General features: G+C 39.0%; 1 protein-coding gene across 1 annotated transcript in view; it reads right to left on the reverse strand.

Moving 5' to 3' along the window:
* The window catches only part of BMX (BMX non-receptor tyrosine kinase), a 28,090-nt gene extending 18,275 nt beyond the window's left edge, over positions 1–9,815 (reverse strand). Inside the window, exons 1-5 of the mRNA XM_075715433.1 lie at positions 9,678–9,815; positions 8,581–8,685; positions 6,173–6,254; positions 4,377–4,496; positions 2,527–2,588 (exon numbers count right to left, since the gene is read on the reverse strand). Of these exons, the coding sequence (XP_075571548.1) occupies positions 2,527–2,588; positions 4,377–4,496; positions 6,173–6,254; positions 8,581–8,685; positions 9,678–9,815 (507 nt within the window). The remainder of the gene's footprint in view (positions 1–2,526; positions 2,589–4,376; positions 4,497–6,172; positions 6,255–8,580; positions 8,686–9,677) is intronic.
* Between the last annotated feature and the right edge of the window lie 2,474 nt (positions 9,816–12,289).

The raw sequence follows: 12,289 nt of genomic DNA on the forward strand, positions 1-12,289 counted from the left end.
TGAAGTGATGAGAGGGACAGAGGCATCAAAGCTGCAGGATGTAAACATGCGGAAGTAATGCCTCATGCAAAAAGCAATGCCTCTGGTCAGTTTTGCCAACATGCAAAAGTAATGCCTCTGTCAGTTGGGAAGAAAGCAAGGGAGCAAGACTTGCAGAGGCTGGACAGGTGAGGGACATGAACTCAGATATGCGAAAGGAAGGCTGGGGGCATGGTGGTACCTCTGATGATCAAACTGAGTAGATGAAAGGACAAAACAAAAATGTGCTGAGAGCTTATAGAAGTAGCTCTGTGACTAAATATTGACTGTTCCTCACCATGAGAAGTCAGTATTGGCCTTCTTAACCTGACTATATCATACGGCTTGGGAGAATGAAGTCAAGTTGTTCTAACCAGATGTGGTAGTTATTATATCTGCTTTTACAGAACCTGTTTTAGAAGTACCCATCTGAAAACTGTCATGTCCCTGCGTTTTAAATTTCCCTTTCAAAATATCTTCTCTGAACTCAAACAGATAATAATAATAAATCATAAAGGGCTAGCAGAAGCCAGCATGTTCAGTGGCAGATTTGCATGACTGATGATCTCTCCAGATAGACAAAGCATCTCCTGATGGAAGCCAGGCAAAACAGACCACGGTATTCAAAACAAGTTACGCTGCTGCGTATTCACAATGCTGTTACTCAAATCTCATTATCAGAAAAAATATCAAAAGGTTCTTTGTTCATAGCTTCTTCCCAAGGTTTTATTATTTTTTTCTTAAAGCTCCATTTTACAGCTCTTGTGATTTTATCTTCTGTCTCTTGATAATCTATGTGTTTCTTAAAGCCCTGGCTGTTCATGTCAACTGTATACATAAAAATTCCAGCTTTTCTTTTTCTTTTTTCTTTAAGTACTTTCTGATTAACAGAGAGAGGCTAGGAAGTGGACCCAGACTGTATTCTAAAGAACAGATGACAAATGAAAAAAAAGCAAGAAATACAAATTTAAAAATCCCATGATTTGTAACCCAATCTAGTTTAACATGGAGGAGGCTGGGGTAATGATCTGTGAATACACAGACAGACCATACTGTTAGTCCTTTTTTAAATGGATAAAACATCATAACTTAAGCCACTTTGTTCTCTTCTAGTGTCTTGTTATTGTTACCTCCTTCCCACCTACAAACCTCAATAATTAGGTTGGGCAGTAAAACCAACGTCAAACTTATCACTATTGCCATTGTATTTGTACAGGAGGAGATAGATGAGGAAATAAGCACAGAAGCAGCTCTTCCAGTCTTGCTTTTATTCTTAACGCTGCCCACTACCGCCCTTCTTCATCTAGCAACTGCTGGAGGACTCAAGTGTAATTGAGCATGAGCAGTGCTTTTTGGCCATCCTGGTGTCCTGTTTTTCTCTTTGGGCCTGTGAAAGCCTGGCTTTCTCAGACAGACAGCAAGGCCCCGTGGGTGCTGGTGGGACACCACACTCCTTGGTTGCTGTCCTATATAAAGTGAAGATACAGGCGCAAGAGCACATAAAGATCTCAGATGCACTTCCCAATTCATTAACTCAGAGGCTGCCTCTGTAAAGTCGGGCTGAACAGACCTTCCCAGTCAGCCATCTGTACTCACGATCCAACCCCAGAGCAGCACAACTTGGGACTTGCCTGAGATAAATGCACTCCATCCACCATTCCTCACCCAGGCAAAACAGGTTTATTTGTTTACATCTTCAGTTACAATGTTTACTCCAAGTACTATGAGCACCATTTTCACTGAGGAGGGTGGTGGAGGGCAGTTTTTGGCATATCTAGGAATGGGGACCTCCTACACACTAGAGAGCTAATTTTGATAGCATTCCCTGATCCCACTGGAAATAAGTGTATAAAGTAAAAGGCATCCCTACAAGGGCTGTAGCCAGCACTGCCACCAGCACTGCCCCCGGCACATTAAAGTGAACTGAACGTGGCTGAGGCTTTCCCAGTTTGCCACTGACAGCACATGGGAGAGGGAGATGAGTCCTTCCCTCTGACATGCTGGTGGACACAAGGATGCTGAAACTGCACTGCCGATTAGAGGTCTACACCAGCTTCCAGTGAGTGGCTGTCTGCAATTCTCCATCCCATCCCACAGCCCTCCCTACCATCTGGATGCTGTCTCTTTCCCTGTACTCAGATACTCGAATCGTAGAATCATAGAATCACAGAATGCTTTGGGTTGGAAGGGACCTTTAGAGGCCATCCAGCCCAACCCCCCTGCAGTGAGCAGGGACAGCTTTAACCAGATCAGGTTGCTCAGAGCCCCGTCCAACCTCACCTTGAATGTTGCCAGGGATGGGGCCTCTGCTACCTCTCTGGGCAACCTGTTCCAGTGCTTGACCACCTTCATTGTAAAAAACTTCTTCCTTATATCCAGTCTAAATCTCCCCTCCTTTAGTTTAAAACCATTACTCCTTGTCCTGTCACAACAGGCCTTGCTAAAAAGATTGTCCCCATCCTTCCTATAGGCCCCCTTTAAGCACTGAAAGGCCGCGTTTTCACCTACCAGCGTTTGAGGGACTGGGGGCAGTGGTTTCACAGACCCAGTTGTACAACACAGAGTCACATCTAGAAGAGAGGGAAAAATAAGAAAAAAACCTGTGAATTTAAGTAAGGCTTTATCTCCTGAGGCTTTCTCACTTGCAGATCTATACAGTGGCAGCAACAGCATTGTGACAGCTGACATTTCACCTCCCTGAGGCAACCTGCTTTAGCTCTGTATTTTCCAACCTTCTCTTAATTCAAGCACCATCTCAATATCTTTAAAAACCCCATCAACCATTGTTTTCATCTATGCAAAAATACAAATTCAGGGAAATTTGTGGTTGTATTTAGCCCTGTGGTTTTCCCAGTTCTGCAAGCTTATTTGACTGCATACAGAGGGAAATACATGTATGCTTTATTTTTATTCTGTTTTTTAAAATTATTTCATTGACACTTTTAGTCTATGAAGCAGTGATTAAGAAATACTGCTTTCAATTACCCAGTGGTTACAAGGCTGAGGCTGTCTGGAGTCATCCCTACAGTCTCCCTGTGCTCCACACATCTCTGTTAGCAACCTCAGGAACTTATTTAGGAACACATTTAGAGTAGATACAGCACATTATCCTGCATGCATTATTATCCCAGGCATAAATGAAGCATTCAATATACAAAACTTCTCTTTTTAGTTCTTCTCTTGGCTAAGCCATCCATGACTGGTAACGGGGAATTTCCTTGCCTCTGCCACTGACTGGAGGTTTCATTGCCTTATTTGCTTTTGTAACAAGTGGGATTGAAGCTAGATGCTGTTATTCAAATCACTGTTACAAATCAGCTGACAAGTCTTTACATTATTTAGTGTTCCATAGTGATGAAACCTGCAGTAATAGTAGATAAGCCTATATCATTAATTTCAGTTTTCAAAAGCAAATGCTATACTGTTACAGGCAGTCTCACAGATCTAAATCAGGTTCCTAACTGCTCACACCTACATTTTTTGATTTAACTTTCAATTCTGAGTGCATACTTTTTTGATTGTGACTATAAATGCTTAAGACCAAGGTTCAGTCATGATTGAAATCAATGGATCTACCAGTGCTCTACAATTCCAAATAATCAAGCTTTAAAAGGCTGAAGCCCAAACACTCGTAAACTGCTGCTTCCTCTCCTGAACGTGGCCTTGCATGGTTAAGCATGTACACAGACATGCAGGAATTCCTTTCTGAAAATGTGAAACCTAGGAGGGTACTGCTTTACAAATTTTCCTCTCTCAGTCTTTACAGATAAAAACTAACCCCCCTTAAATAATTGCAACTAAGTTCTACAAAAAATACTTTAGAAAAGCATGTTAAAATAAAAAAAAAAAAAGCTGCAAGGTCAATCACACTATTTAGAAAAAAAAATCATATAAATATAATTATATACTAATACAATAGTTTTACTTCTATTTAGTTATGAAATGGTATTGTTTTACGCTCATTCATACACACTCCTGTGCTGAACTGCTATTATTCCTACCCATTCAGCTTATGGGACCTCATCACTAGAAGGGTCTTATAGCATAATGCTACAATTTAGCTAGAGATCTTAAGAGTAAGGAGAATAATAATTCCACCTGGTTCATTTTGTAGGTAAAAATGTCACTAACTTTTTTATCAAACACAGCAGATACCATTTAGTGTATTATTTCCCCCAGTTATACTATAAACTATAATGTATAGTGGCTATGATCTTAAAAGGAGCTTAGCACATACATGAAAAGGTGTAAGCAGATTAGTTTTTATATTGATTACACTTCCTTAAATGTCCATGTAATTTGGCAATATTGTGAAAAACATCAGTGAGACTAATCAAACAAATAAAAGAACACATTACATTTCTCCCAAATTGTACATCCAGCGGCTGCTTTACAGGTCTGGTTGCAACAGAGAAACTTCCCATTGATGAAGAATCCTTTATGGTACTTGTTTAGTAAATCAGAATTGTCTCTAATTTCTGGAAAATGCAAAGAAACCAAAGAGAACATGACAGACTGCAAAACGGGCATTTCCTTATGATCAATAGAGTCTGCTGCACTAAACCGTGGGACCCCAGAGTGCTTACTGACTGCTAGTTCTAGGCACACATCCTGGTCACATTTTTATCTCTATACCATATTCCTCTAAGCAAACCCAAGTCTGAAATCCATACCCCTCCCCCCAGCTACCTGTTTCTTTGAGAAAGAAACCTGGGTGTCAAGAAAGATACAGTACAATCCAACAAAACACCCGAAGCCAAAATAGGATCCAACAGCTATGACTCAAAATCATGGATATTATAAAGATTTCACTGTCGATAATAAAACTAATTAAAAAAACCATTTTCATATATCAAAATATGCTGAATATTTTCCTAGAACTATCTATTGTAAGAAAATTCTATTCACTGATACGCAGTATTAGAAAAGATACTCAATACCCATATGGCAAATCCAAACTAACATTTGTCTGTTAAAATACATTCCTTATTTAAGCACACCAAAAGGCAACACTGTCACAGAAATATCTATTTTATATTCAAAGCACTGGTTTACTCTAGAAAAATGGCCCCAGTACTATCCCTGTGCTAGTGATACATTAGTCCTGTATCTAAAAAAATGTAGAAGGTGTAGAGTGAGACTTTAAAACCTGATTGTTTCAGGACAGGCTTTCTTAGTCCTGCTGTGGTGAGCCATGCTAAACCCAAGACTCCCGAGCATGTGAGAGAGCAGCAAAAAATCAGGGCAACCCTTGGTGACAAGTTCTTTTTATACACTTTTTAAGAGACTTGTAGGCAGTTGAATATTTGTGCTATTATTTGTCTCATGAGCATCACAAAATATATCAATTACACAACCTTACTCTTCACAAGTTTTGTTTTAAATGATCTTACTGAAAATTTTGGTTTCTAGAAGGCTCAATGCAGTTAGTTTGCTGAATGCTTCCCATTCTGCTTCTGGTCCACATTCTCCATAACATTGGCAAATTAATTGACATACTCTCACTTTTGTGTATGCAAAGGGAGTCACAAACGGAAAGGTAGCTCATACATGGGCTTACAAGTAAAATTGGGGAGGATATTTGTTCACAGCCCATTATTGATTGCCTATTTTTATTCCTATAATGGCCAGCATGTGTGAGGGCTGCCCTATTCAATGTGAGGTTTTGCCTTCACTGGAGTGATGCAGGGACACAATTTTCTGCTTAAAACTTATGCTTCGCACGACTCTGATTTTGCTTCATTGAAAACAATAGAAATTTCCTTGAAAAAAAAGAGGAAAGTACAAAGGAAAAAGCACTAGCAGTATTGGTTATCAAAATGGTGTTCATGCAGGTAAGCGCTATACTAGCCACATGAGGAATGTTTGTGCTTGATCAGCCTGCATCAGTAAAGGCTGAACATATGATGAAGATTAAAAAATACCCATGAAAAACACAAAAATAAGCTTTACTTCAGTTTATTTCTTACTAAAATTTTCAGCCTTTAATATTTCTAATCCATTCTTGAAAATACCATGCATTTTGACCAGTTGGTGCTGAAGTATGAATGAGACTAAAAACAGGTGACAAAGACTTGCACAAAATGATGAGGAGCATTTTCCTATCTCTCCTCATGTTATTTGAGTATTTTGGTACACAAAGGAATAGTGTTACCTTTATGCAAAGCTGCAAGCCACCGCTCCCGGCTCTCTTCATTAGTGGCATAGACATAGAGAAGGCCACCCTTGTACACAATCTAGAAGAGGTTGGAAAAGCCAGCATGGTGAGAGCGTGCTGCCTGAAAACATGCTACTGAGCAGGAGGGGAAAGGAGAAGGGGATAGGAACCAAAAAAATAGTCTTTACAGACCCACACTGAACTTCTACAACTTAGTAATGTTTCTCAGTGATCACTTATATTGCCATTTCATACAAATACTTCATATTTCATATAAGTAAATATAAAAGTAAAAGTAAACATAAATATAAATATAAATGTAAAAATATATAAAATATATAAATACTTATAGACCCAAATATATACCACCTTAACCAAAGTGGTTCATGTCCTAAAGCACAGTTGCAGAAACAAAGGACAGCATCGAATATTTCTGGATATTCCCATCTTCTACATACAAAAGACCTTATAGCCCACATGTAAACTCTTTCTTTCCACTTCAGTTTTTCCAGATTCGTATTCCAGCTTTTGGCTCCTGTTACACAAGGCCAGATGGAATGCTTACTGAGGCCAGGAACCCCGTCTCTGACTGTTCAGTAACAAATACTGAGGCAGAGTATATGCTCAGGGGAGCTGTACAGTGATCAGGGAATCCTGCTCCAAAGGTGATGCATTTATACTTAATACCCTTTGAGAGGCATTTTTCTTCTGTGAATTTGTTCAGTTGCCTTTTTAAGCAAAGAACTAGTATCTACAACATCCTGCAGTAAGTAGTCCTACTGCTATATAATATGAACCGTCAGCTTCCTTTGCTTGTTTTCAGCCTATATTCTGCTAGCTTCATCTGATGCCTACCTAATAATTACTAACATCTGCTTTGCTTTTTGGATCATGTTTAGCATGGGGCTGACTCTGTGCGTGTGTGTGTCTGTGTTAGGTCAGGATTTCATTTCCCTTGTCTGCATTGCTTTTCAGTCATTTGCACTGAATTTCAAATGCCACTTTATTGCTTTTGTTTGTTAGACTGAAGAGCCCTCATCATTAAATGTGTGCTCCCACTGGTAAGTATACATGACTGATCAATTTGCTTCCTGTCTCTTTATTTAGTTAGATGGTGGAGCCCTGTGAGCTTTTCTTTTTAACATGTTATCCATCCAATCTATTAGTCATTGTCAAGACTCTCCTTTGACCGCTGTTCAGTTTACAACATCTTTCTTCAATTACCGTCACCAGAACTAGACACAATATTCTCCTGGTGATCACAGTAGTGTGAAAACATATTGAGTGCTTTTACTCAGTATGTGCCTGCTTCCACGTCCAAGGCTGCCATTAACTCCTTTGGCCACAGCATCACACTGGGAATTTATGTTCAGCTACCATGATCCTGAAGTCCTCTTTAGAGACACCATTTCCCAGAACAGGGTGCCCCATCCTGTAGCATAACTATAGCATACATTCTTTTCCCCACTTAACCGAATTATGCACTCCTGACATAAATACACTAATTTAACACAAATGTGTCATTCAGTGCCACAAAACTGGGGGAGGGAGAAGGGAAAGGAAACCTGGAATGACACCTAGGATCAACCAGGCAGTGAAATACTAAGTATCTCATGAGGTTGCCCTTGGGCATTGCAATTATTGCAGGGTCATGAATTAACACACTATTCAGCAGCCCTGTTATTCACTCTAGCAACCTGCTGCTTGCAGTTGCACTGTTTGGCAGTGGCACTCCAGAAGGGGATCTGCGGCCACTTCTCACATCTGCATGTCCCACTGCCCATAGAATTGAGATTGATGGAGGCTGTAGGAGGAACCTCAGCTGGGCAACTGAAACAGATGAAAGGTAGCAAATTTGAAGTTACGATTTTCTCATCACATTAATTCTTGAACATGTGTAGTGCTCTGTGCAGCTGCATCTTCTCATACAAGGCGTAGCCTTGGATTTCCTGACTGTTGCACATTTACATGGTAATCAGGCAATCAGGGGTCAAATCCTGCACTTGGTATTGAGGCCAAAAAAAAAAAATAGAAGTAGAAAGAGACAGTGAGAATTAAAATAAGAATTTTTAATTGCTTAACCACTTAAAAACTTACAGTTTTACTTGTAGTGCTTACACTATAGTGTAGTGATATATATATTCCAGATACTATTAAAGCAAATATCTGATAGACCTTTGAACACACAAGAAACAAGACTTGATCTAAATCCTATCACAGTAAATTAAAAATATTTCAGCAAAGTCACAACTTCAGTAATATGGACTGATTTTCTATTTGCTGTAAATATCAGTAGCAGTCAGCAATATCAGGTATCACTCCTTAGGACACAAACACTAAGTGTAACCTTAGTATGAGTGGCATATTTCACATGAAATGTAAATGAAAAAGATTTCATGGCTAACCTGAAAAGGATATTGTCTTGCAGGAGGTGTTGATTCCTCAGGATTCACTGTCTCAACACATCGGATTTTCTCAATCTCAATTGACCCCCTTTTGCTTCCTTTTTTCTAAGACAGAAAAAACACAGTAGACTGTAAACTAATGTTAACACAATGTAAAGTATTCTAGTTTGACAATTTTGTACAACTTCATGTTTCAAGCTGCATAAGCCATAGCTTCAGGTTTGTTAAACTTTAAAAGAAAGGTAGTAAGAAAGGTGGTGCTCTACCTGCATCTAATATATTGATCAAATTCCCTTTTAAGTCAGTTACAAGAATTACAGGACACAGCCCTACATCTGAGAAAGTATCTGCCGCAACCACAGGAGTACTGGGCAGAGGGGAAGACTAGGAGGAAAAGAAGGAGGAATTAAGAAGAAAATACCTTAAGTGCAAATTAGGAGCCTAGCTGTGGCATTCATAATTTTGTTAAGGTAATGGAGTTTATTCTCACTGAGCTTCCCTGCAGTTTTGTAACAGGTTGTAAGTCACAGGAGGAGTCCAAACGTATGAAAAGGAGCAAAAACTTTAAAATAAGTTGCCTGGGACATATATTTGCATTCCTGACAGGAGATCTCAGTGAAAAGCCAGCCTTTTGTGATATACAGTCACTCCTTAGGAAACAAGGATAGCTTCACCATCTGCTTTGTGCAGCAGAGAGATGAGATTCTGAACTAATTATGCCTCCATACAAGTAACTTCCAAAGCCAGTTATTTACATCAGTTCAGAGGGAAGCCTGAACAAGGAAAACATCACTATTCAAGACAGTGTGTAGACATATGCCAATGTTAATTACTTGCTTAAGTTCTCTTTGGAAGGACACAAACAGATGCTCAACGGTAAGCACAACTTTAAGAGTTGTTCTGAATAGAGACACTTCTAAGCCTGCAGCTATGTGTTTTCCTGAACTGAAATTAGGATTTGATGCCCTATCATTCTACTCAAAAGAAAGTATACCTGTTGTTCCAACACATAATGTCTAATCAAGTTTCACAGAAGAAAACCAGAGGAATAAGGTCACACTGGAAAATCTTAGAACAGTGTACTTAAAATTTCTTACCCCATTGTCATATTCATAATAAGAAAGGTTTGCTTTTGTCAGAACAAACAACCTTTTCTTGTAATTAACTGGTGATATTTTTTTCTTCTGTTGTGACTTCTTTAAAAGAAGTTCTTCTAGAATTGTTTTCTTCTCCATTATATTTCCCTAAAAGAACATCACAGTTACTTCTATTACTACTATTAATAAACATAACAACACCAACTATAGAAACTGTAATAATGAATGCTTTAAGAGTCATTGTCCTCTATATGTATTATAAAATTTTATACTAATGTATGGTTACAAAGCATGTGTTTAACACTGCTTAAACAAATGAGGTTATTTAGCCTATTCACTCAGTAAAAACAATCATAGTGTACAAAAATTAAGCTACAGATATACTGTAATTCTAAACAAGGCGTCTCTGTTACTTTATCATCTTAGGATCTCTCCTTTTAAAGCCATGCACCCTTTCTGGCAAAGACCACAGTCTGCTTTATGCACAAATGTATTACATCTGCAGCATAACATGGAAGTCATTACAGCAGCAAAGAGAATGACAATAAAAAAGAAAGACCTTCTGTTTACAGACCAGAAAAACATACCTAGTGCTGACAAGTGTGTTCCCTGAACTGGAAATTTCCCATTTCTTTCTTTCAACTGAAACAAATGCACGTTTATGGAACAGTGACACACAGAAAAGATCAAAAAGTAAAAATGTTCTTGCACTGCATATATATACATATATCCTTACACGTATGTATTTTTTCTTAGCCTTGACAAACATACAGTAGAAAATGCCAAGAAAGATGAGCTGCATCATATTTCTACAAGTTTAGTATGGTTGCAGATTATCTTACCTGACTGTGAAGAAAGTAGGTCACGTCCTTTGCCCTGTACGGTCTGGAGGTCCAAAGGGAAGTGTTGTGTTAAGCTACCCACTTTGTTATGTCCCTGTTCACTACAGAGAGCCCAGCAGAAAGAGAAAATTTGCATGACGCTCATCACACCCACTTGATCTATCCACTGAATCCTACCTGAACCCAGAAAGTAACAAATACCTAGTAGGAATAGTCTGAAGAGGAGAAGGGGGGCTTTATTAGCCATTACTCCACCGTGGGTATCGGGCTACCCGCTCTGTGGACAGGATGCCTACTTACACCTTCCACCAACTCCCTTTTGGACAGACCAGTGTATGTTAGAGCCACTGGTGAGTCAGCTTAAAAGCAATCTTGTCAAGAGATGCAACATCTGAAGGAGATATGAGCTTGGGGTAGATAAAGGAAGAGTTGGGGCTGAAATCTTTCTATTGAGATGTCTGCTCTGATGTGGGGGAAAGGAGGAGTATCCACCCCACTTTAGGAAATTTTTCAGGCATTACAAGGTAGGTACTTGCTCTGACTGTAGGAGTAACTACCATGAAGTTAGGAGTTAGTTCAACACAGCTTAGAGAAGCTGTCTTTGCAAATAAAATATTAGGTTTGATAGAAAATGTGAAAAAATTGTCATTCCCACAGCAGAGCAGTAAGAACGCCTGCTTCTTGTAAGGGCATGTGGTTTTGCTTCCTTACACCAGGAAACATCCAATCTTCAGCTCCAACCCACTGAAGTTCATGGAGCTCACAGAGGTACTGGAGGCCAGAAAAAAGGATGGGTGAGATGGAATTTCAGCTGCTTTATTTTAAAGCATTATTTGCAGGTCCTTTTTCTGGGGTTGTTACTGTGTGATCTTTACAAAATTTCTTAAGTAACTGCTGCTTGAATTAATCTGAGCAATTACCTGAACTGCCAGGACTGATAACATTGCCCATGTGAGACTAGGTTTGTGGTCCACATTAGCTCTAACACTGTGACCACTGACAGCCCAGAGAATATCAGCTGAAGCCACATGGAGTGACTGCAGTCTACACTTAGTGTGGCTTAGAAAGAAGGCCAGGTACTTCCATTACTACTTGTAGAAGCACTAACAAAAAAACCTCTGGGTTTGACAAAGTTGTGCCACGAGCGCACACCAAGAGATGAGGAGAGACAAAAGGATTTATCGCATTATGTAATTTCATTTAAATATTAGAACCTTATGTTCTATAAACTGTACCTTGCAACACCTATTTGTTAATAAACAGTATTAAAGAATACAAGAAGAAACATTAAATATATCAAATAAAAATTATGAAATAAATAGTAAACTACAAGATTTATTAAACATACTTGTTAAACAAAATTATAAATATTTATAATAGTTAAAATTTTGCTTTCTTGCTGTGGCAAAAACCACATCCTCTTCTTTCTAAAGTAATTAGCTGAAAACAATATCCTGTTAAATTTAGGAACTCGATGTCTCTGGATATGTCCTTGCATAGTAAATGACATAGTGGATCACCTTGTGATCTAATAGCATGCCTTCTGCCTTGTTGTCTGTGGACCCGTGGCAAGAACATGACTTAGTTCTAAGGGTGCAATAGGAGGTTAAAGGTATGGATTAAGAGAAACACTTATAAGACTCGAAAAAGCCTATAAAATTATTACATCCCTTGGTTTCTCTGAAACAGAATACTGTGTATTCAGCCTTTGAGGGAGCAGCTGCTTACATTGCAGCATATATAAGCCACTTCATTACTGGAGTGCTCTGG

This window comes from Pelecanus crispus, chromosome 1 (genome assembly GCF_030463565.1).
Source record: "Pelecanus crispus isolate bPelCri1 chromosome 1, bPelCri1.pri, whole genome shotgun sequence".
In the NCBI taxonomy this organism is placed as follows: Eukaryota; Metazoa; Chordata; class Aves; order Pelecaniformes; family Pelecanidae; genus Pelecanus; species Pelecanus crispus.